At 41.4% G+C, this 26,622-nt stretch overlaps 1 protein-coding gene across 1 annotated transcript; it reads right to left on the minus strand.

Annotated features, from left to right (window-relative positions):
* Window positions 1-19,537: 19,537 nt before the first annotated feature.
* cyp26c1 (cytochrome P450, family 26, subfamily C, polypeptide 1) lies at window positions 19,538-24,957 on the minus strand. The gene is made up of 8 exons (XM_028423277.1): window positions 24,843-24,957; window positions 23,799-24,130; window positions 22,448-22,672; window positions 21,903-22,178; window positions 21,666-21,824; window positions 21,428-21,567; window positions 21,160-21,349; window positions 19,538-20,498 (listed from the first exon to the last, which is right to left on the minus strand). The coding sequence occupies exons 2-8, from the start codon at window positions 24,003-24,005 to the stop codon at window positions 20,154-20,156; spliced, it is 1,542 nt and encodes a 513-aa protein (XP_028279078.1). The 5' UTR covers window positions 24,006-24,130; window positions 24,843-24,957; the 3' UTR covers window positions 19,538-20,153.
* Between the last annotated feature and the right edge of the window lie 1,665 nt (window positions 24,958-26,622).

Consider the following 26,622-nt stretch of genomic DNA (forward strand, 5'->3'; position numbering starts at 1 on the left):
CATCACATTACTATGATTAATCTGAAATGAACAAAAACATACTCAACAAACCAACTCAAGTCCTGTGAATAAATGGCCAAGAAAATGGTGGAGAAGCTTGTTAGATGGGTAAAGTTTGCCTGGTGTTTCTTATAAACTTTGTGAATGGGTGTTTTTTTGCAACATAACAAAGATACAAAGTGAAAACACAAGTATGGGGAAATAATAGAAAAGTCAAATAAAACATAAAGCCTAGTCTGTCCTGAGTGTTCTCTTGTCTTATTAATGGGATTCAAAGTGCCAGAAGTGAAAGTTGAAGCTCCTCCTATGGGATGAAATTATGGATCCTGCCCTGAGGCCTTCACTTTCATCACCTGTACAAGTATGTACACTGTGTGAACACACCTGACTGTTGTGCTTCTCTTTCTGTTGTTTTTAATTCTCTCATTCTTAGTGGTTGCTAATGTACACTTTGGGCTTTTTTTTTTAAATTTGCTCTATGATTATACGATTGTGTGTTACCGTGCACTTTGCCATGAGGTTAAGGCAAAGTCATCTCTGACGCAGGAAGGCTGATGGAGCTGGAGCGCCGCCCGTCTCCTCCTCACCTGTAATTATGCCCGGTGGCAGATCTGGCGGCGGTTGGAGGATGAGGTGAAGAGTTGAAATTCTAATCACTGTTTTGGTTGGTGAAGTGTTGAGGGGCGGAGACGGATACTTGTTCAGCGTGCATACATGTTGTTCTCTTTGTGTGTGTGTGTTCATGTGCCATTTTGTGTATGCTTTCTGTTTATAAACAACTATTTCCTCTTTGCCCTGCTGCATATTTGACTAAAGAAATGTCTGTAGTTCCAGCCAGCGTCAATCACAGGCCTGTATGTGTGGCTGCATGTCTGCTGTATGCGGTGCAGTTGAACTTGCATGAACCCGTAGGTCGTGCAGTGAACCCAGCGGTGCAGCTCCATCTAAAGGTGAGCCCTCTGCCTGTCGCTAACATAAACAGAGCAAGCTAACAGGGTGCGGCTCACGTGTAAGCTCGTCTGGATAATTAAAAAGAAGCAAAAGAGAAACTGGATTTAATCTCTGTGTAAACTACATGGAAATGCATTGCACTCAAAAAAGAGAGAGACAAAACAGATTGTTTTGACTCAGAGGCCATATGTGACCTCTTAGAGGTTCATTTGAAAAACGAAATGCATAGATTCTAACTGTGCACCATTGTCTCCAAGATCATGGAAATCATTGTGGAAAACAAAGCACACTGAGCTTCAGCTGTATTCTCAGATAGGGAGTAGAGAGGGTAGAGCTTAAAATTCCTTGGGTTGATCTCAAATTCTGAGGCCATGGTTCTCGACTGGAAAAAGATGGCTTGTCCTCTGGGTGGGAGGAGAGCTCCTGGCCAAAGTAGCAGTTTGTGTATCTCGGGGTCTTGTTCAGGACTGAGGGAAGGATGGAGTGGGAGATTGACAGGCGGATTGGTGCAGCCTCCGCAGTAATGTGGTTGCTGTACCGGTCCGTCATGGTGAAGAAGGAGCTGAGCTGAAAGGCGAAGCTCTCGATTTACCAGTCAATCTACGTTCCTACCCTCACCTATGGTCATGAGCTCTGGGTAATGACCGAAAGAATGAGATCGCGAATACAAGCGGTCGAAATGAGTTTCCTTCGAAGGGTGGCTGGGCGCTCCCTTAGAGATAGGGTGAGGAGCTTGGTCACCTGAAAGGAGCTCAGAGTAGAGCCGCTGCTCCTTCGAAGAGCTGGAGGAAGTGTCCGGTGAGATGGAAGTCTGGGCGTCCCTCTTCCCCACCCGGCCCCAGATGGATGGATGGATGGATGATTTCCAATTGATAAATCAAACCTATGCAGATTTTATTTTCTCATGCAGCTGAAGCATGATCTCCTCCAAAACCTGCTCATCAAGTTTTACTGGTCAGCAATAGAGTCTCCTCCTCTGCTGCTGCACCGTGTGTTTCCCTAGGAGAACAGAAAAGACCTGCAGCAGGTGGTCAGGGACATTATCAGTTCTCCCCCCTCCATAGACTCCATCCTCCAAAAAGATGCAGCCCTCAAATCAGGATATAAACTGCTGTTGTTAAAAAATAATTGTAATGTGCACTATAAGTCACATTATAATCTTTATCCCTGAATTCAACACAAACTTTGCTGTTTAACTCCAAACAGGTCTTAAATGGAAACACCTGCACAGTCTTACGGCTCCACTTACAGCTCATAGATGGCAGTATAATGCACTGTGATAATCAACAATTAACATTTCTTTCAATTGCACTAAATTCACTTATACATTGTATACTCTTCTGCCTGTAGCCTGAACAATCACAATGAAAAAGTCTGATGCACATGATTATAGTGATCCTAGCTAGCTGGTGCTAGTCTAATTTTAGAATACAAAAGAGGGCTACAAATGGAAGTTGAAGAAAAGAAGTTGCTGACCTGCAGCTGAACCTTGCCTGAGTGTGTGTGAGAACACTAAGCATCTTATCGTAGCTGCCACACGTGTTTTAGATGTTATCCTCTGTTTCAGGGTTCATGTGTTTTTGGAGGTTTTTATCGGACATGTTGGCCCTGAGCTTTGTTGACTGTTGAATTTGTGTAGCACTTCTTAATTATATTAGCGGTTTAAAAGTTAAAGACCATGGTTTGAAAACCCACAGAGTGAAGGAGAGATTTAAGTCCAATCGTAAATCCTGCTGTCTGACAGCAAACACACGGCAGGGTCACCAAGTAAAACACACACACTGACACACAGGTGGTCCAAAGCTGCAACTTGTTTATTTTTGATTTACAATTATTATCTTTCTAAGTAATGTTGACGAAATACATTTTGAACACAGTAGCCTTTGGTTAATGTCATTTTAGTTGTACTTTTTATTCACATTTCCTTATATTTACCTTTTTATGTATATATTTTGAGGGTTCTCAGAAAAGACTTGCGTGAATATAAAGCCTCTCAGATCAGGAGCTTGTGATTCCAACATATTTTGTGTATATTTTTCTATATTTATCTTTTTGTATTTTCTCTATATTTTTTATCTATCTTTCTAGATTTATGTAGGTCTATAGTATGCTAAGTGCTGAGTGTACATTACGGCAGCAGTGCAATGTTTCCATTTATCTGTTTATTATGTTTTCCTCAGCTTTCGTTTCAGGCAATATGTGCTGTGTGCTTATGTTGCCTTGTTGATTATGATAATACTTCTGAATGCTTAATATATGATGTTAACTGCTCGTTTCAAATAATAATTTGAATTCTTATTTAACCACATGGCTGTAAGCCAGGATTTTACACACGTGAGCACATGTCTCATAACACCTTAGATTGACGTGGATCTTCGTAGAAATCATTGCATTAGCTGAGCTTCTTCAGATGACAGCAGTAAACCTCTGCATGATCAGGAATATTGTGTAGTGGAAGCATTCACTCCTGGCATCAACCACACACAGATCAGGACAGAATGAAACATCTAGGTGTTATACAGCATCTCTGCAGGAACCAATTTTAATATGGAAGCTGTCATTGTGCATTTGGAGACTACTCTCAAAGGACACATTAGAAATGACACTTTAGATAAAGAGCTGTCGGAGTAAAGTGTCCGATGACTGGTGTTCAAAGCTTTTAGGTCTGACAGTGACACTGAGTGAACATCTGAGCAACAGGAAGTCATGGACCTCAGTCATAAATATTTACAGTAAGACTTTGGATGTGTGACTGTGTTTTTGTCACACAGTTAAAAAGGGTAGAGGGTCAAAGAAAGTGCAGCTGTATCATGAGAGTGTGGAATATGGCTGGAATAGTATAATCTGCATTTGGGATGTTTCAATGTTAAAGAAAATGCTGTAACCCACTACTGCACATGTATGTTACTGTGATAATCAAACAAACAAAGTAACCATGTCAGGAATGGTTTTAAATGAAGAGACATTGTCATGAGTCATGAGTGGAATTTCTTGCCTTTTTGATATGTTTGACACCATCAGTTGTGTGTTAATACACATAGAATAGTCCTGTTCAACCACCCAAATCATATTATGACAACAACCACTCAACTAAGTAAAGACAAAAAACAGTCCATCATTACTTTAGACATGAAGGTCAGCTAGTCCAGAAAACTTCCAAAACTCTGAATGTGTTCTCAGGTGCAGTCATGAAAACCATCGAATGCTCTGATGAAAGTGGCTCTCATGAGGTCAACCCCAGGAGAGAAAGACCAAGAGAGACCTCTGCTGCAGAGGATCAGTTCATTAGAGTCACCAGCATCAGAAACCACAAATGAACAGCACCTCAGATCAGAGGCCACATAAATGCTGCAAAGAGTTCAAGCAGCAGACACATCTCAACATCAACTGTTCAGAGGAGACTGTGAGAACCAGACCTTCATGATCCAACTGCTGCAAAGACACCACTACTGAAGAAGAACAAGAAGAGACCCAAGAGACACAGAGAATGGACAGTAGACCCCTGGAAACCTGTACTTTGGTCTGATGGGTCCAAATGTGAGACTTTTGGTTCCACCGTGTCCTTTCAGAAGAAGAAAAAGTCAACAGATGGTTTCTACACTGGTTCTCCATGTGAAGCATGGAGGAGGAGTGATGGTGTGGAGGTGCACTGCTGATGATTTATAAAAACTTCCTTCCTATAAAAACACCCTTACCAGTAAGACTACCACTACCATTCTGCAGTGACATGACCCCAACACACCTCCAGGCTATGTAAGAACTGTTTGACCAAGAGGGAGAGTGATGGAGTGCTACATCAGATGACCTGGCCTCCACAGTCACCTGACCTAAACCTAGCTGAGATAGTATGGGATGAGTTGGAGCACAGAGTGAAGGAAAAGCAGACAAAAAGAGCTCAACTCTGAGAACTCTTTTAAGACTGTTGGAAAACCATTTCAGGTGACGACCTCATGGAGCTGACTCAGAGATTCTTTAAAGAATTGGAAATATTAAACATAATCTGACATGATTCCATATGTGTTCCTTCATAATTAGGATGTCTTCAGTCGGAATCTACAATGTAGAAATTAATCAAAATGAAGGAAAACCTTTGAATGAAAAGGTGTGTCCAAACCTTTGAGTGGTGATACTTTGAGGAAAACCAGAGACACTTGTACTAAATTAAAAGAGAGGAATGAGTTATATGGGTGTAATGGCAGCCTGGTCACTAAAAAGGTATGCTTTTAAAGGTTAGAATAACATTGTGACAGAAAAAGCTACACGTAGCTGCAGTCAGCGTCTCATCAAACGATGAAAAAGACACGAGTGACTTCATTAGGGTTAAACAGTGCCTTCCCTCTCTCTTCTCCCCCACTATCTAAAAGCTTCCAGCAGCCAGCAGCTCTCAGAGGTTCAGAGCTTTCAGACCACTTGTTGCTAATAGATGGATATTTACCCTAACAAGAACAGAGAACAGCATAACCCCAGGTCACTGCACTCAGCAACAACACTGACACAAAGACACACAGACAGCCTGCTCTGCTTTTACAGCAGGGACAGACAGATACTCTGTAAAAAATGTCCGCCCGAATAAGGCGTGTGAGCTCCTGTTCCGATCGGTAGCAGGTTACAAGTAGGTCAATTTGTTTTTATTTTATTTTTTTTAAGCTATCCAATATAAAAGATGGAATATGCACATGCACATGCGCTAAAAGCATCAGTGACCTGTGGGTGTGGCTAAATGTATGACATCAGAGAAAGCAGGTAATTCAAGTACATGCAGGCATGAACCCAGAGTGTTTTCGTATTTTAAACCAGGAGCACAAAATATAATTAGATTATATTAGATCACATTTTTTACCACTAAACAGAAGCTTGCATGAATAAAAATTCCATTAAAACTTTTATTGTTTGGGTTCATGTCCTTTTTGTTTTCATATTGTGTCAGAACAGGCTGCCAAAATATCACAGCCAATCATAACAATTTAAAGCTATTAAAACAGAATTGGGGCAAGTGCCGAGCACTGCCGGGGTGGGGGGAGGGGAGAGCGAGGGCAATAACAACCTGTTATGTGAAAAATAAAACAGCTAAAAAAAACGGAACACTGATCGAGTTAAACGGCGTGTGTTGTCAAGCTAAGCCCAGGCATTGGGAAAACACCAGCAAATTAGCCGGAACAACACTCCGGCTGTGTTTGTTGTCATTCCGGAGCCAGTTATGCCTGGCACTGCTGCGCTGTAACCCCGCCGCGGTGACACCTATCTCGCCGTTAAACAAATATGGTGAGGTCCTGACCCCTCCGTGTTTGGATTCACAGGCCGGGAGTCCAGACAGCCGTGCAGCGCTGCGACGCACGTATCAACACAAAACTCCGTACTGGAATGCAGCTGCAGCCCATTTAACTTCCCCAGGTTGACCCAGAGTGTGTGTGTGTATGTGTGTGCTGGTGTGTATGTGTGTGCTGGTGTGTATGTGTGCTGGTGTGTATGTGTGTGCTGGTGTGTATGTGTGTGCTGGTGTGTATGTGTGTGCTGGTGTGTATGTGTGTGCTGGTGTGTATGTGTGTTTTGGAATACATTTTCACTCATTAAGCATTCCTAGACACAACAGACAGATGTCTCAGGAGGAACGATTAGTCTGTTTTTGTGGGTGTGTTTTTTTATTTTTATTTTCTCCCCTTGATTTTGACAAACAACACGTTGTCCATTTTAACTTGAAGATATTTATGTATATGCAGATAAAGCCAAGAATACCCTAGTGCCAGCACTACTGTCCAACACAATCATATACAATCTATACCTGGAGCAAAAACATGCATATTTTTACACAGTATTTGTAAGCTAGCTGCCATTACTGTAGGTGAAATCATTACCAGCTCTTCAGTTCAGACCTATCCAAGCAGAGTGTTCCTCTGACAGATTCAGTTATTTGTGATGTCGCAGCTGACAGCATCCTAGTTTTTGGCTTTATTGACAGAAACCACACAAAGATGGTTGAAAGCAGGATCTGAACGTGCAAAACTTGGTTATCAATAACAGCCAACAATCCTAATCCCTAATCCTGTATCGCTAATCGGTTGGAATACTCAAATATTAAAAGCTCCAACAACTAAATGTGCACTTTGATAGCAACTTTTATTGTGACATATTGTCAGGATGCCTTGTTTATGCTGTATTTGAAAGAAGTATTCTTTGTTCTGGTTCTGTTTTTTCCCATGTCTGTAACTTCCTGTTTTATTTTGAAAATCTTGTTCCGTCATGTATCTGTTTTACTGTGTCTTTGGTGTCTTGTTGCCCCTTGTGTATTAAACCCTGGTGCTTCCCCTTTGTCCTGCGTTCCTTCTTTTCCAGTCATCTCAAGTGCCTTCCCAAATCAGTATAGGCTGCCAATCACACAGCAGCTGGACCGGAAGCGAAGCCACCCTGTCGGGCAGGGTCCACTCTGTCTCTGTGTGGGCAGAATCACTGAAGAGAATCAAGAAATGTTAGCACCTATAGCTCAGTACTGTCCACGTTTTAGTTCAGTGTTTGTGTTCACCTTGGGCTACTGAAATAGTCTGGCTTCTTGACTTTAGTTTCAGCTTTTCTGCTCTCAGTTTGATTTCTAAGAGTGACTGATGATTTCTTGAATGAATATCTGGGTGTCTATCTCGCGCTTGTGAGTTTTTGCCTTGATCTCCTGGTTTTCTTCGTTTTTGTTTGAGATGCTTCTCTCTCAGTCAGAATTGGCTCATGTCAGTTGTTCTACCGGGCCCTTCAGATTGTCTTGGATGCTCTTCAGGTTTTCCTTTTCTGTGATAATGAGCCATCTATCTCTGGGCAGCAATGACAGATGTAACTAGAATGTGACAAAAAGGAGAAATTCATTTTTCTTGCCAGTATTACTTTTAGACAATTAACAGGTTATCACGTACAACGCCAAACATCATTGTAAGGACAAGGTGTCACTGATCAAATACAAAGCTGATCTTACATACTACTGTGTTTTAATGTTGATGGCACATGGATAGCCAAAATAGGGAAAGTAAAAAGAACCACTGCTTTAGGTATTGATCCACCCTGTCATGATGGGATGAACATGAGGTGACACTAACCTTGACCTTTGACCATTTAAGAAAATAGTTAAGATCAAAGGCAAATATGAGCCAAATAAAAAAAAAACCTCTTTGACCACTTGCCTGGCAACTCCATTTCTAACATCCTTCTACCAATATAACCAGTCTCCTCTGCACATGTCCAAACCATCTTTGGATGTCCCCAAAACAGCCAACCTGATCTGTCCCTCTGATGTGCTTGTTCCTGATCCTGTCCATCCTCATTACTCCTAAAGAGACCATTAGCTTTCCTTGGATTCTAGCTGAAGGAAAATGCTTCAAACACTACAATTTTAATGAAGATCATGTTCCAGCCAGTTTTATCAAAAGGCCATCCTGAGTCCTTTTTGTGTTCTATACAAAGAATTAGTGTGGTCTCTGTGGATTTGGTTGGTTTCTCAGGAGGTCACATCAACAAAAGTCAAAACAGCGTGCAGTGGAATAGGTACACCGCTGAATTATCATCCCAGTGTGCAAATGCTTAATGGGGCAAATGCTAGGAAACACATGTGTTACCAGACATACAGATGTTGTGTTGATGTTTCCGTTCTCTGCCAATATGCATAGCATTATCACTTTAAAGATGAAGATTCCTCTTAAGAAAAAATCTTTTGCAGCAATGCTTAACTGTAGTGTCAAAGAACTGTCAGACGTGTGTCCACGCCCACGCCGCAGTCTAGTCAGGCAGAATAAGTGAGGACACCTGTGTGTGTCGACCACGTTGGAGTTTTCAACACAGATTCAAGTACAGACATCTTACACACTTCCACGCATACTGAAGAATCACTAATGCATGAGGACACACACAACAGCACAAACACAGAGGCCTTTAATGTGCCGCTGGCTGGGTGTGGTGCCCTGACAGAGTTCATGAATTAACTGAACTCTTGAACTGTACTCTGGTATGCGGTAGGCAGACAGACAGTCAGACAAACAGTCAGTTCAATCCTCTGTCTTAAAGAAGATGTATTAGTGCACAGTACCAGATCTAAAGCTTCATTGAGGGTCAACCTTTGCCTGGTTTATGATTTAAAAAAATCAGCCGCTCTGAAACTATTTCCGTTGTTACTGTCTCTTTAGAATTGAGTGAGGGATCTCCCTCTCTGTGAGTCCACTCAGTTCTGATTGGCTGGTTTCCAGAAGCAGCCTCCACACAGGCTTTTCAGGAGCAATGCAGGGCTAAATGGCCAAACCACATCAGGACTGCATGCATGGCATGATGCACACAGGCCCAATGCAATGCTCCATCAAAATGACTCTTTTTATCAGGATGTGTTCCATTCAGCTCAATGACCATTCTGAAAGTCAGCAATCACACTTTACACATACATGCACATACATGTGTGTTGAGTCAAACAGAAGAATAATTGATCACTTTATTAGGCCCAACTGTTCAGCTGCAAATCAGCCAATCACATGGCATTTCTGCATGTATGGTGAAGATGACATTGAATGAAAGTGACGATAAGAATGGGGAGAAAGGGTAATAGAAGGCAGTTGTCTATGTGTTTTAGAAACTGCTGATGTACTGATGTTGTGAGTGTTCTCTGTTGATGTCAGAGGTCAGAGGTGAATGGTCAGACTTGTTTGAACTGATAGAAAAACAACAGGAACTGAAATGAGCACTGCACAAGGTCTGCAGAAGAACATCTCTGAATGAACAACAGCCTTGAAGCAGATGGACTGAGGCAGCAACAGAAGAGCACACTGGGTAACACTGAGGCTACCACAAAGTGCCTACGTGACACCCCTCCCAATGGAACCCATGGAACCTTAAAAAAAAACCTGACAACAGACAAAGGTATTTATTGAAATATGTAAATAAATGTTGTGCACAATCATCTATCTAGTTTTGGCAGCCAAAGTAGCAGCATAGACCGTACAAGCAGCTATATGATGATATCATTTGCAACATTTGTGTCTGTACTCAATTCCAATATGCATTTTGACAGAAAACTGTGACTTTCCTTATGTGTAAAATGATCTTTTATTCAGATTTACTTTGTGAGTGTGCAGCAATGTGATGCTATCATCAATATGGAGGTGAATCGCTGAGGAATGTTCCCAGCACCCTGTTGGACCTTTGCCACCAAGAATGTAAGTAGTTGTAAAGACAAACGCAGGTCCAACCTGGTATAAGCAAGGTGAACTTAAAGTGGATATTAAACATATATTGTACATTGGTCCCTTGGTAATCTCGGGGGTTACGTTCCATCTTTATTTTTTACATTTATTATCAATGTTTTAAGACCTGTTAAACCCCTCAATACACACAAATACACTTTTCTCAGACAGACATTAATATTTTCACACTTTTCTCTCTTTGTTTAAACACTCTCAAAGCTCAAACCTTCCTAGAAAAATAAGTCTAAACACATTCTGTACTGTACAGGAGACAGCACGGAGGAGATTGATTGACAATTGTTGACAGCCAATCAGGACAGAGCATGTGAAATTGAATGAAAAAAAATCTGCAAAACTGCAAGGCATCGAAAGGTGAACCGTGTTATAGCGGGGGACCACTGTATATCAAACATCATATAAGCTGTTTGGGCTCGCAGCACAGTGAGACGAATTACACTAACATCTTTGACATGTGGTGAACGCTCCTCTGCTTGGATTCATTTCAGTGTTTAAAACTAATGTCTAAAATACTGGTAATATCTGAAAATAAAGGGCAACACACACCTGCTGCATCATGCAGTGTTGCAGTGTTTGACATCTGCAGCACATTTAGGACACACTCTGTATCACAGGCTGACCACTTGATAAAGCTGCTTGTCTTTGTGGACAATGCTAGTGCGACTAAATATCATGCATCTCCATTTATTGCAACAGGTTTAAGTATTTCGAATGAGCAACTCATGGTTTTTAAGCCTGATCTGTCTGGTCTAACGAGTTGTGTTGTGTTGTGCTCTACTGCAAGTACAAACATTATGGTGGTTTTAATTGTAAATAAAAAAATTAAAAAAAACAGAGGGAGTGTCCTTTTTGATCACTGCAAAAAAACCTTCAGGGCACTTTTGAGGTCAGGGGTCACGGTCAGCCTGAGGCAAGTCAGTCTTGGTCAAGGACACTGCAGCAGGGCAGACTGGGGTTTGAACTTGTGACCTCTCAGTCTGAAGTCTCACATAAACATGGAGCTAAAGTCTCCAGACTGAATGTTTTGTCTTCCTGCGTCTGTCTGTCTGTCTGTCCTTCTGAACAGCCCTTTTTTTTTGCTTATCCTCCTCGAGGCTGTCGGCTGGAATGCTGACATAACAGATGTTGTCTGACACAGCCAATAATTATCTCCTGTACGGCTGTATGTCCATACTTTTCTTCCTCCTCCTCCCCCACCACCTCCCTTCCCCACATCCTCCTCCGCCTCCTCAGACTGCTCCACCATCTACGTTTCCTCCAGCTGGTCTGCTTTGAGTCCTTTGCTCATACTAACGTTCAGAAGTTCTAAGTATATATGCATTCAAGCTCTCTCTCTTGCATAGCTGAGTCTTAAAACAGTTTTGACAGCAAAGGAATGCAGACGCAAAGAATGGAGGAAGTTACATTAGCTGTTTACACCAGCTTATATCTTTAAACTGTGCCATTACAAAACGAAACAAAAGAATCTTCAGATCTGCAGATCTTGAACAAGCAATGTTAAATTACTGTTTGGATACATTTTTCTGTTTATGCATGCTATTAAAAACTGTCTCATTAATTATTCTGCTCACTCATCAGCACCCCATTTTCAGCTGTGCTTTGTACATAAACTTCAAAATTCTCCTTACCTACAAGGCTCTATGGACTAGCTCCATTGTATCTGCAGGACCTGATTGTACCATATGTTCCTAATAGGACACTCAGATCTCTGAGTGCAGGTTTACTAGTAGTTCCTAGGATTCATAAAAGTAGAATGGGAGGACGAGCCTTTAGCTATCAGGCACCGCTTTTATGGAACCAGTTACCAATCTGGGTCCGAGAGGCAGACACTGCCTCCACCTTTAAGACTAGACTTAAAACTTTTCTGTTTAGTAAGGCGTACAGTTAGCCTTAAACAATGTGTGTAGGGCTGCAGGACACCCTGTCAGCCCTGCAGCTTCAGTGACAGACTGCTCCACCCTCGGTGTGTGAAGGAGAGATTCAGAAGGTCTTTCCTTTCTATATATATAAACACAACTCTTTCATCTTGCTTGACAACATCAACAGCCTGTCTTGTTCTCTGTAATGTTTGTTCCTCTCTCTCTCTCCATCCTCGTCTCCTGTCTCCCTCTTCTTCTCCTCCTCTACCCGGCCGACTGTCAGCAGGAAGGTTTCTTCTTTTTTCTTCCTGTTAAAAGGGAGTTTTTCTTGCCACTGTTGCTCTTAAGGGGGTTCAGGCTCTGGGTCTCTGTGAAGCTCTTACGTATAATTCTGATTGTAAAATGCACTATATAAATCAAATTGAATATAAATTGTCATCCCCAAATAATGCATTTTTCTAACAAGGCTTTACCCCCTCTTGTTTTGTGTTTAAAAACATATTCATAAAATATTCATAAAACATAAATCTGAACATAGTCCTTGAGTCCTTGTATTACACTCTAAAAGGTAATACCCATTCTTACTTAAATTACATTTGCGTACTTTACTTAAGTTTCACTCTCATGTCGGTATAAAACTAAGTTCTCGTGTGTAAACTGGACTTGAAACTTTTTGCTACTGGAGTGAAGGCTTGAGTTCAACAGTGCACATGCGCAGTAAAGCACTCTGGGAAGCTTCCAGAAACTTCTTGGACGTGATAGTTGGAAGAAGCAGACCTTCTCTCAAGGTGAGTTATTCAGTTTCAATATATTTTCATGTGCCATCTATGATTTTATTATTCACATATTGTGATGACAAGCCAGTTTTTCACGTAGAAGGAGATAAAACTATTTGCAGACTAATGGTAATGTTAACACAGGCTGACGTAGCTAAGACTAACATTAGCTAACATTAACTAAGATTGCCATGCTTTTTTTTGAGAGCGTTTAATGTTTATGTTCCTGATAAGAGCTGTGGACATTCACTGTTTATTTCAAATGCAGTTAGTCCGTGTGTAAACGTAAAATCAACAAGGGCTGCTAATGTCCACACAGCCAATTTCACTCCACCTTGACTTTAAGTGGAGTTGCGCACCACAGTTTTCAGGGAGATAAAATGGATAGAACAGGGGTAGACCACACCGAGGAAAACTACTAGGTACAGGTCCGAGGTGAGCACCAAAATTCTGTACAAAGTTGATGCAAATTTCGTCTTTTATTACAATTTGTTTTATTAGGAGCACGTGGCTAATGGCCACTTTCACTCTGTTGCTGTGGGGTCTCCGGCTCTTGCTTCACTAAAATGAGCCAAACTTTCTCATTGAGACGTAAAGAAATTGTGGAAGAGCAGCCATCTGTAAAGCAAATGTTGGAATGCTGGCCAGCTCTTTTTAGGAAACAACAGGTAAGCAAAAATATAGAAAGTACAAATGGGCCGCCTCATGCAATTTGTCTACCAATTTTGTGGTTCTCTCTTCACTTATGTACAAGATATTGTTTCTGTTCTGTTTTGTCTTTAAAGGTTTTTGCAGAGTTCACCAGAGTGGCAAGTAGGGATCTAGAGCAAGACTTCTTTGAGTCCTTGGACTGCCACACCCCACTTTCCTGGAGTTCTTCAACTCTAAAAAGGGAATTGTTGGCAATACACTTTCAGAGATCCTTGTCCAGATTTAATAACGGGTAAGCATTCCTTCTCATTTTGTCTGAGGGGCAGGGAATTCAAACCTTCCCATTCACAGTAATCATTCTAGGCACAACGACCGGTTTTGCCTCATATTTGTTGTACAAACATAAAGAGTATATCAACACTCTAATCTATCTTTGCAAGACAATACACACATGCTGTCATAAGTGCTCACATTAAACAATTATTTTGGAAAAATGTGATGCAGTTTCTTCAGAAAATTGTTTTGTTTAGTTTTACTGTTTTTTCCCCCACTGATAGACCAATGATGGTTTTCGATTCAACATTCATTTTCAACATTTACTTATTTGTCATGACTGAAAATAAGTTAAATTGACTGCAAAACAAGCATGTATCTCATTATAAAAGATTTTAAAAGATTTCAAAAGATTTTATGGCTGTGTTAAAAAGTTGCAATACAAGTATCCATGAGCAGGTTAACATTTTATACAAATCTGTTTTAATTTAACAATTCCATTTGTTTCACTGGCCACATTGTTCAAATGTTTATGATAGCATTTTTGTTTAAAAATAAACATTCTTCTTGTGAACTCATCATCCTTTGTTGTGCTTACTTGTTTCATATGAGGCAATCGGTTTCCTAGATTCTACTAAGTAAGCGGTACTGTTCATGTAATTCGTACTAACTTGATATAGCCAAGTAAATAACAAGTGAATATTACTTGCTATTTCTAAGTTGAAATAACGTAACCAAACAAAGTTAGCATAACTTCACAAAAGTAAGTACATACAACAAACTTAAGTACACAGAACAAGTATAGGTAAAGTAAAGTAAACTTAAGACTAATAGTTATACTTACTTACCTTTTTGAAGGCAATCTGTTTCCAAGATTTTTTTAAGTAAGTGCAACTTGTCAGATTTTAGAGTGTACACAAATATAAAGAAGAATGAACAAACTGTACAGTTTGTTTGAAGGGTTACCGGGAGAAAGACTCTTCTGTCTAAAAAGCACATGGAAGCAGGACTGAGGTTCACTGAACTGCATCTGAACAAAGAACAACACTGGTGGAACAATGTCCTATGGACACATGAGACCAAAGTGGAGGTGTGGTCTTAATGTTCACCACCATGTCTGCTGGAAACCAAGCATTTCAGCAGAAACACCTCATGCACACTGTCAAGCACGGTGGTGGAGGACTGATGGTTTGGACTTGTTTTACAGACACAGGACCTGGACAACTTGCAGTCATTCCCACCAAACTCTCACTATGATCATATGATTTTTTTACTATGTTTTTACATAACAAAAAATGTTATAGGTTTTAAAGCTTTGGAACATGAATGTAGAACATTTTAGAGTGTTCAGAAACTGTGTAACACCACTGTATGTAGCCTATACATTAATTCACTGGGGCAAAACAACAGAACTCCAGATTCAGAAATCATGTTCACAAAAGCAGTGACCAACTACATTTTTGGTTACACTGGATGGATCATTTCAACTTTACATTATTATAGAGACAGCCACATATCATAACATAACATAACCATAACATATCAGGCAGTGTTTCTGTGTGGGCTCAGGATGGATGACCTCCTGGTGACACTGCACAGCAGCCAGAAGTTAACTCCAATCCATTTTTATTCTCAAAGTCACACAATGGAGTCCCAAGGGTCCTTGAAACTGACTCAGCACAAAAATGGCAACTTTCAATTACATATGAAAAAGAAACCACCAAGATTGCAGCGTTGTGGTTTCTCATGTAAGAGAGGCGGTGGTTAAAAAAACTTAAAGAAAACACAAGCTGGAGGTAAAATATTTAGACTCACACACACACACACACACTGGCCACCAATCGCTCTATCCAAGTCACCATCTGACCCCATTTTTCCCCTCATTTCACAAATGGGTGTCCCTTATCATTCCCAAGAACTGCCTTTGAACCAGAGAGGACACAAATAGGAGGAGGAGGGTGAACACTCTGCGGTGGTAAGGTTTTTATAGCTTAGAGGGGATAAAAATAAAAATCAACTTTAAAGTGTACAAAAAAATAAGCAGCAGTGCAAATGAATTATGTCATGCAGTTTAATCTAAACTTGTTAGGCAAATTATATCTGTTGAAGCTTTGACAGCGAGCTTAACAAATCCTTTTGAAAGGCAGATGAAAGGACTCCCTCTGTGCAGCCTCATCACTGTGATCTCAGGAACCCCCCTTTTAATGGTGACCTCAGGTTGACCGTTATGTGCCCTCTATGAATCCGCTCTGGGCAAAATCCACCCCCAATTGAAAACTAACAGCTAATATATCAGCTCATTCTCGGATATACAACATATGTACAGTATATGTTAGTTTGTAGTTGCCGTATTTTGGTGTGATGTAAAGTATTTTAACCACACAAAAAAGCTAAGAATCCAGTTATTGGGGGTTTTTGACATTTGCCAAGTTACTCAAATTGACATTATTTGCACCATAATTTAAACTAATTACTGGATAGAAAACACACTGGCATTTGTCTGCAATTGGAGAATGGGCATTGAAGCACGACATCATTCCGTCATCATTCTCCATCAATTTCCAGGATAGATGATCGAAATTGCATCGGCATGACGGTGCACTGGTTGTGAAGTCTGCACATTCTCTCTCTGTCCCCCTACCTACCAACGACATGCATGATATGTTTACTGGAGACTCTAAATTTCCAATAGGTGTCTGTGTACTCTTGCCTTTCGGAAGGGCCCCTGTCAGGGGTGTAGCAAGCGTTATAAAAGTGTGGGGGATGAGGTTTCAGGTATCTGAGCAAGATTGAACGTAACTAAATGGGTTTGACACACCTCTTATTTATGACATATTGACTTTACCAGGACATGACATGTTCTGCTTGCTGTCACTGTCAGTGCATACAGCTATAGCTTAGTGTTTCTGAATCACACTGCATTATCTACACATATCTACACTTTCCAATATGCACGACCCCGATCAACGCTGTAAGCCATTTATGCCACTCACTCATATTGTTACAATTCACCCACATTTTTTTTCAGTACACCCTTGATTCGTAAGTTAAAGAAACATATTCACTGTATTAAGTTATTCAGAATATTTTTCTCTGCATCTTAACACTGCACGGTAAAAACAACAGTGGTGGTGAGTGTAGCTGGATCACAGGATTGTGAGACTGCTAAAAAGAGCCGACATGTGCTAGCATACATCTCCCTAACTAACTTTGGGACAACACAGCTGCTGAGGTGGTGATGAGGGCACATGATGGATTTTAACTATTTATCCGCAGATATTACATTGTGGCAGCAAGTGGCTTCACTAATTTACTGTGATGCAGTGTTCTTACATTTCCTGCCTCACCTTCAGACCTGCTCCTTCCCAGTTAATGTTCTCTACACCAGATTCTTAGCTGTCTCTAGTCCTCCTAGATGTTGGCGTAGGGATTTATGTTTTGATCTTATCTGCTAACTGGCGGGTTCACTGTGATTGGCTGTAAGGTCTGTCACTTAATCTAACTTGACCGATGTGTGTTGCCTCTTGTATGTGTGAACAATCAGAGACAGAGAGAGGGAGAGAGAGAGTCTTCTCTACCGCTCCGTGGAATCGTTTGTTCCCTTTCACAGACGTCATTCTGTGTACATCGGCTGTTTAGTTTGTTACGTCTCCAAAAACTGTGGGGGATGAATTGTGATTTTAGAAAAAGTGTGGGTGTTACATCCCCCCACATCCCCCATGGCTGCGACGCCCATGGCCCCTGTTAAAAATTGAAAGATGACTCTGGTTATCACCAGCATGTCCTCATCATATGAATTATGTCCTATGGCATATTCCGCTGTCTATGAATGCTTGTCCTTTCACACAGTGGTCGATTCTGCTCTCTTTGCTGCTAGCTTTAGGTCTAACAAAATGCTCCACTATAACATTTCTGCACAAGCCTTCCAAAGCTAAGCAGCAATGAGGCTTCACAAAACAGCTTTGTGATTTAATTTAACAGTGACATCAATCTAAATGTCCATGCTTGGACCAGATCCATTGCTAGTTACCAAAACTACCAGTGTAGTTTTTTTTCTATAATGGGTTTATTATTGTGACAGTAACGTTCAACAAATTAACCAATAAACCCACATTGCTGCAGCAAGTTATACAATTTGTGTCAGTTGTGTAATGCACAGTAATGACAAGTTTGTGTTGTATTGTTTTCTCTTGTGTTGTTGTCCCCACTCTGGTTCCCATGCACCCTCCCATCAGCTGACCTGTCACTGACCTGTGCAGCCGGTGGCATTGGAGTGAACCCTGGTTCAAAACGTCGCCAAGTTCACAGTGACTGAGCGTCCATCAGATAACGGCCTTGGCAGAACTACGGGCAGCGGACATAATTAGGCCAGGCTGTTTGTGTCCCATTAATTTTCTGCCACATAGCTTCATTCTATTCTCTGCCTGTCAATGAGGGCGGTCAGGTGGAGGCTGGAAATGCCTGGTGACCTCAGCCGTGACCTTTGTGGTGACCTCTCTGTCAGCTTGGTTTGTAATGAGGTCAGATTTGAAGTGGGATTGTTAAGAGAAAATATCTCACTCTGTAGTTTTGGATCTGTAACCACGGTGATTGCTTTGTTTTTCAGCCATTGTGTTAGCAAAATATGATAAACTTGCTGCTGCTCATATTTACAACTCAAGGCTGGCTTGAGTTTATTGTACTAGCTGCTCATGGGTAATGTAGTTTTTAAAATCTTAAAACAATTGTATCATCGCAGCTGATTAGATGGCTTAAAATAGTTTTAAGCTTAATGAGCAACATTTTATATTGGACATTTTGATGGAGGTCCCTTTTAGAGCTGTGACAAATGTGATTCGTCTGCTCAGAGTTGCAGCTAGCATGCTGGCATGACTTTTGCTCATTTAACCATTTTTTTCACTAAATGTCGCCATTACTGAGTCTAAAATATTTGGTATTTATTCTACAATCTGCACAAGAAGAATCATTTTTGAGGTAGTTAGTGCAGTTTGTAATGATTGCATTGGGACTAGATTTGTGTTATATTGCCAAAACAGGAGCCAAGACATGTGCATGAGGCAGTGATGGATCTGGACTATGGTTTACACCTAAAGTTTATCCTGGCACTGTGTTTTAGTGTTGAGATCCACAATGGTTGGTCATCTGCATATATAGAGATACAAAGCCTCCTATGACAAGGATCATGGAGGGAGACCTGGAGAGAAATAATTTTCAGGTTACCTGATAAACCACATGAAGTTAATCCATTAATAAAATATAATCACAATATTCAACATTTATACTTTGCTAAAACCAAAGTCTGAAGGTTTTGTAAATTTGGTAAAGTCAGACATGACAAACTGTTGGGGCAAAACAATTTTGTTTATCATCTTCTAATTTACTCTTTACATTAACTGTACAGCAGCTACATCTGGATACACTCAACAGAAATAGGACAAATATATACAGACTCCGTAAAGCGGAGAAAGTGCTAACTCCTTCCACAAATCCATCTGTACGTTCAATTTCACAGCACATCTATTAGTCTTCAAGACACATAATAATTAGAATTGTAGACTCAATATATGCAGCTCATAACAATAAATGTTTCTATGTTCTAGCAGTGAAATTAGGTTTCGACAAGTTAGTGTTATCTATAAACTGTTACAGATAAAGTACAACAGATATGATGCATCTGCATTTTAAATACAGCTTATTCATAATGCTACTTCATTTGATACACACATAATAGCAGGATATATAAACATTCATAGTACAAAACAAACAGAACATTTTGAATAGATTTAATGTTTAGAAAAAAGTTCCTGGATGTGGACCCAACTTGTCAAAATCAAATGCAAGTTCCACTTTGAGATATGACGATTGCAAAACAGTCCCCCTGCATCATGTGTGGGTCATATGCTCCATTACATTGAATAAATGAATAGGTTCTTCACAAGCAGCGTTTCCTTGGAGCTGGTATATCTCCAAGGTTTTGCATCTAGACTTTATCTGGATAGTGTATTTTCTGAAAAAGACCTCTCCTGCATGCATACATGCTGAAACTATAAAAATGAACCACACCTGAAGTCTTTTAGTTGCTCTGTGCAGGGCAGCCTGGGCTTCTGCAGTTCACTCCCACTAATTCTCATTCTGTCCTAACAGAATGTCCCTAAATGAATAACATAGCATACCTGAGCTTGTGTCTTAAAAGTGAAAGCTACGAAATAGTCAGGGTGGTTAAATATCTACTTTTGCTACAACAAAGAGGGGATTCTGAAGTGCTACAAGCTAGCAATGTAACTCTTCCATGTCTATGGAAGGTTAAAAGGGCCTGAACTGCATCACAGGACTGACAAGTCCATTGTTCTCCTTCCAGAGTGTTTCCAGAAGCTGAAACTATCTCTTGGATGTTTTTTTCTTAAAAGTCTGTCATTTGTCATTTGAGTCTAAAGTGGGTAGTTGTAGTTGAAATGCACATGCAGCCCATTGACTGGGTGCACTATGGGCACTGTTTGCATCTTGGGAAAGTTCTCTGTCGCCAGGGTCCATTTGCAAGTCCCGATCAGCTCCACTGCAAGAGTCTTTAGGATGATCTGTGCCAGTTCTTTCCCTACGCAGCTCCGTACACCACCGCCGAACGGCACGTAGCTGAATCGAGCTGATCTGCTCTCCTCCCGGTTAGGGCCAAATCGATCAGGGTCAAAGAGTTCCGGGCTTTGGAAGACTGCTGCAGTCTCATGAGTGTCCCGGATACTGTACATTACACTCCAACCTTTGGGGATCTGGTAGCCCTGTAGGATGTAGGAAGACAATCAATAAATATAAATAATAATAATAAGCTTTGGGATTTCGTTCGTGTCACTTAAACAAATACTTTTTCAGTGTCAAAACAATAGTATGAAAAACAGGACAACAAATGCCATCACAGTACTATTCTGGGAAATCCTTTACAATCACTGTAAACTTCACTTGTCCTCTGGCAGTAAATGCAGCAAATTGGGGGCACAGTGAGGACAGAGAAGTGGTATTTATGGACTAGGGATGGGGCCATTTTAGGGCACTTTCCCAAGTTGTCAGTTCTGTATGTGAAGGCTGTGGTGGTCAGCTAGCCATGTGAAGGCAAACTGATTCACCTCAACAAGGAGCTGTGGAGGTTACACATTTCATCATTATATGTTACACATTATACTTTTTCTTAAGGATATGACCAACAACAGTGCAGAATAAACTACTTTAATTGGTGCATTACTACATTTCTCAAGATGCCACAGTTTGCCTATAACAAGGGGGATTTCCTGCTTTTTCTTGCCATTTAATGGACATACCATTGAAAGTACATTTTTTTCAATGTTCCTGGTCAAGAGGTCAAATGACACACTAATCAAGAAGTCGTTTGTATTAGCCTAAGCAAACTTGTTCGGTCAACATGCCAAGAAACCCAAAGAAACTTACGTCTAACTCAAACGTCTGCAGAGCTGTCCTGTAACCACCAGACACCGGTGGCAGGAAGCGCAATACCTCCTTCACAACACAGTCGATGTAACAGAGTTGACTCAGTTTGTCCAGGTTCAGGTAGGGTATATGAGACAGCGACCGTGGAAACTCATCACTGTGATTTGTACAACCTCCGTTCAGCAGGCAGGTCGTCTCCATGTCAGCAGCAGCACCAGCAACCTCTGTTTCCACAGTGACACCAGATGGGCTTTGACTGCGATGAGATTCATAGCCAAGGTCCTCTGCCTCCAACTCAACTCTGGCTTTCTCTACCACCACCGGGTGACGAAGAAGCTGCAGGACCAGTGAAGTGGAGGCACTGGCAGTGGTAGAGTGAGCGGCAAAAATCAGCTCAACTGCTGTTTCCTGCAACAAAGGGAGGAGCATATCTGTTACATTTCAATAGTTTGTGGGAATGTGCTTCATGTTGTCTAAAGTAAATATTTTTGCATTAAATCTGGCACCTTGAGCTCCTGGATACTGAGCTCCTGGCCGTGCTCTTTAGCACTGGAGAGCATGTAGTCAAAGGCATCATAAAACTCTTCCTCCACCTGCTGCCGCTCCATCTTTTCTTCAATGATTTTCTCCATGTGGGCGTGCAGGATTTCTCTGGCTTTTATCCCCTGGAGAGAGTCATAACATTACTAAGAATTCTAGTGGTTTGGCCCAACAGATAAAAGCTTGTTTTCATGCTGTCTCACCTTGCGTAGCCCACTTAGTGGTGCATCTATAGGGAGCGAGAAGAGGTTGTTCATCAGCTGCTCGAAGATCTTGGCCAGGTAAACTATCCGCTCCTCTTCCAGCTGTAGACCCAGCAGCACCCTAACAGCGATGCGGAACGTCAGTGACTTGGCCGCAGCATAAACATCGATGGAGCCTGGCTCTGAGCACCATTTGGCGATTTCAGACTTGACGACATCCTGCAGCTGGGGCAGGTAGGACTCAAGAGCCCCCCGGCTAAACACTTTGGCTAGGATCTTGAAAGGGTTAAGGAAACAAAGAAGAAGGAGCCATAAAAAGTTATTACCTAGTACACAGCAGTCAACACCTTTCAGTGAATACTCAGCAAAGAGGAGAAAAAGGTGGGGCAGGTGGAGGAGTGGATAGGTTGAGACAGGATAAAGGAGCTGTTAGCATAGTACAGTAAGTATATTACAATACAGCTCTAAACACTGTTGCTATGGAAAAGAAGCCAGATAGTAGAACTGTGCAAAAAAACAGATACACCTGAGCACTGTGGTCTTACCTTTCTCTTCCTCCTGTGGAGGTCTCCGATGGAGTTGACCAGGGTGTTGGGTCCAAGGATGATGCGGGTGCTCTGAGGCCACTGGGTGCACACCAAGCTGTGCTCTCCTAGGAGGATCTTGCGGATGTTGTCAGCGCCCGTCACTCGGATGACGGGCTTGCCTAGGAGGTGGGTCTTAAACACGTTGCCATGACGTTCTCTGCGCGAGATGTGGAAGTTGGAACCCTGAAAAAGAAACGTGAATTTTTAAACTACAATGATATGACTGAAATCTTGAAAATATATTGTTGCAAATTCTTTTTTTTTATTATTCTATAAATGTTTTACTCTGTATTGCTGTATTTTTAGTCAAGCTAGGGTATCTTGAAATCTAGTTCATATATATGAGTGACCTATTATTTAAAGTCACTTTTATACATTTTGTTAATAATTTATTTAAATTTATTTCTCAACTTTTTTGGCCTCTAACTAGCCATGATTATAAATATAATTCTGCAAAATCCTCATATCCCAGCCCCATTGCACCTTAATTATGCAGGACACGGCTGGACAGACAGACCATATCTGCACAGACCTTCAAAGCACCTCTAGGGAATAAGGTTGCACAATATCAGCCTCAAAGGAGCGTGTGGCAACAAAAATGAGTTTTGCTTTTGTTGTGAGCAATACTAACACATTAAGCCACAACATAGCTAGAGTGACAACAAAATAATCATCCTTAAAATTGTAAAATCTGGCCAAATTTAACATGAGGTCTTGCATCTGATTGCTGTCTGATCCAGGGTGTCAAGCTGGCACCTTCATCTTCTGGATGCTGAGATGTTAGTGTGATGGGGAAGATTTACAATCAGTGAGGCAACCTCAAACACCCGCTACTCCCAAACCAGTCTATGTGACAGCAGAAAGAGAGAGTGAGAGATGAGACAGTGCATTCCTCTCTCTCTCTCTCTTTTGGAAAGACGGAGCATGAGGGAGAGAGGAGGAAGAATTGAAGAGAAAACGTCTGTTTTTGCTCCCCAACAGGGAATTACGCACCGAGCATCAAGTCCGCACATGTTGCATTAACAACAGAACTCAGCCTGCACAAGAATCTGCACGAGCTTCCTTGAGCTTCCATTGCTTCCACATCTATCATCAATAATCAATTACTGAAAGCTAATGAAAGCTTGAGATGGTTATGAAATGCGACTATCCGAGAGTTTGAATCGTGTGATTCATCAGGTCATGAACCAGTTGCCTTGCTTCAAACTCGTGGGGGAAAATAAACTGGACGACTGACATCATAGTAAGAAAACACGCGGACCTGACCGCAGATAGCCTGAACAGTTAAAAGCAAATCAAAAGCTCTCACCTGGAACAGCCAGTGGAAAGTCTCTCCCACCAGCGGCCACCCCATGGAGCCTTTCGGCAGCGGCAGGCTGCTCTCTTTGTCCCGGGTCAGACTCCAGCGAAGGCTCCACAGCTGCCGGGTCAGCGCCAGCAGCAGGAGCGCAGATAGAACGGATGTGAGCGCGGTGGCCAAAGCCGACAACACCCCAAACTGGGCCAGGGGGAACATCTCCTGCGATCTGATCCGCCTCCCAGCATCCACCTGTGTCGTCTGTGCGTTCGGCGGCTGTGCGTAAAGCTTCTCCCCCGTCCGGCTGTCTTCTCTTCTTTGTCTTTCTTGTCCCCTGTTGCTGTCTGAGTGAGGACACACACATACACACACAGTGTCACGCAGGAATATGCAGTGATGCTGCACAAGGCTGACATGTGGTCACCTCATTAGTATCCTCCTGCATCTTCTTCTATTTCTTCATATTTTGATTACTTTTTAATTTATTTTTAATTTCTAGATTTAAATAGAAATCGTTTGTTCCTCTATTTATTTATATGAATGTATTATATGAAAATGTTTTCGCAGCCTACAGAGGACATAAACCCGCCTTTAGCCCGGATGGATGCGCCTGCTCAGACTGTTTGGCTCTGGATGAACTGCATAAGAAGCATGCTTCTGTCCTGTGAGGAAACTCCCCTTCATTCCACTGCCGCTGCTCCTTCAAAATGATGAGTAGCTGTCAAGTATTCCAAATAGTTTTACAGGTTTGCATGCACCGGCTTGTCTATTAGGTTATGCGCCTTTATAGGTACAGTTCAGGGGGCTCAGCCAACCCCCCGGGCAGCCCGGCGTTTATAGGGGCAGTGGCAATAAATCAGGTTTAAAAAGGCTGAAGAAGAAAGAGAATTTGAATACAGTATAGTGCAGATTAACAGGCGTGGTAAAGTAAACCTTCACCACGCCTGTTAACGTAAAGGTGGGATTTGTGGAAATCAACGCAAAAAGGCTCAATACATCATTTACTAATTGTTCCGTCCACGTCTCAAAAAGCAGAGATTCAAACAGGAGACTCACCTCCAAACAGCGGCTCCTCAGCGGCGACCGACAAGAATCCGCTCGGGTTTAATAAGGAAAAGTTTCTTTCCAGCCTTGCCTGGCCAACCTGTGGCTGTTCCTCCACAGTGAGTGGGGCTGCGGGGGTTTTATAGAATAGTCCGCACGGAATGATCCACCTTCCAGCGGATGACGTTGGTCTGAATATGTTAAAGAGGCTCGTTCATTCACAGCTCTGACCCGAGTGAGAATTAAAAAAAAGAAAAGAAAACGTTTGGAGATCCGAGCGGGGACGCTGCGCCCTGACAGAGAGAGAGGGAGAGAGAGAGAGAGAGAGGGAGGGAGAGAGAGGGAGAGAGGCTGAGCACAGGAGGGAGAGAAAGAGGGAGAGAACACATCAGACGGCAGCGCGTGGACAAACACGCAGGTAGCCAATCAAGCGGGATCTGCTGAAAGTTTGAGGCTTCGGCAACACTTAAACCGCATCCCGGTCTGCAGCCTGCTTTAAGCTTAAGTTATTGTTATTATTCCAAATAAGACTGTTGGCACGGTTTTTCGAGGTTATATTTTTCATACTGTATTTCATCGTTATTTTTTTGTTTATTAAAAAATGTAATGTTGTTACGAGATAAGAGGACTGCGGAAAAGGCCTAATATATATATATATATATATATATATATATATATATAGGCTATATTCGTGCCAATGGGCTTGGGTGTGCCTTTTAAAAATGATGTGCGTAAACCGTGTGGACGCGCTGTGTCTCCTTGTGCCACGGCGGGCTGAAACTTTATTTTGACCAAATCTTCACCTCTTTATATGAAAAGTGTTGTTTTTTTCTTTCTTTTGTTTTAACATAATTTTGTCATTTATTTAACGTATACAAATGTAACTATTTTGATGTGTTTGATTTCATGTTAATTAAAGCTGTGATCTGCACATTATGGCTGGATTTATGGCTCTGTGTGCCTCCAGCTGTTATCGGTGTCTTCTCAGCGAGCTCCGTTTACATCTGGCTGCTGTTGACTGTGGGCGCCTTGTCTAAACTAACGTGTTTAGAGGTGAATGAGCTCCGGCCGTGCAGCCTGATGGAAACGCGGGCTCGCTGCTGGTTTTTCACACCTTCAATTAACAGAAGATTTGTGTGTGAATTTAACTGCAGTCGGGCCTGATTATAGCAACTATGGGCCTAAACAGAGGAGAGAGCTGGGAGAAGTCACCTTACCGTTTTAAACTGATTGCCAATGTTATTTTTTATTATATATTCTTGGCATATTTTTATTTCTTTAATTTTTAAGTGAGCGTGAATCAAGTTAAGCGAAAATTTGCGTATTTTAATGTATTTTATAGCGCCAACATCTCCAGACGAATCGCTGACATTTATGAGTGCTGGGAAATCCCCACACAAATCTCACGTTTCACATCAAAATGAGTCTGATTCCATCTTTCAGACGTAGCTGTTTGAAGAGGGGCAGACACCCTGGAAGAAGAAGAAGAAGAAAATGAATGTGGAAATTAAATATATCAAAAGATGAATGGATGTAATTATACTATCTTTATAATTGGGCTATTATGATTATTATTATATTATTATTATTATTATCATTATTATTATTGTAATTGTTGACTGTTTTATCATGTTTCTTTCTAAATGAGCTGCACGCCATGAGGCAGACACAGGATATTTTTATGTAAAACCTTTGTATTTACTTGAGTATCATGCAGTTATTTTATTTATTAAGAAAGTCATTTTGGAACACTGACTTCTGAAATATTAAAGCAGCCTATGGCCTGCTCTCT

Source organism: Parambassis ranga, chromosome 15 (genome assembly GCF_900634625.1).
Source record: "Parambassis ranga chromosome 15, fParRan2.1, whole genome shotgun sequence".
In the NCBI taxonomy this organism is placed as follows: Eukaryota; Metazoa; Chordata; class Actinopteri; family Ambassidae; genus Parambassis; species Parambassis ranga.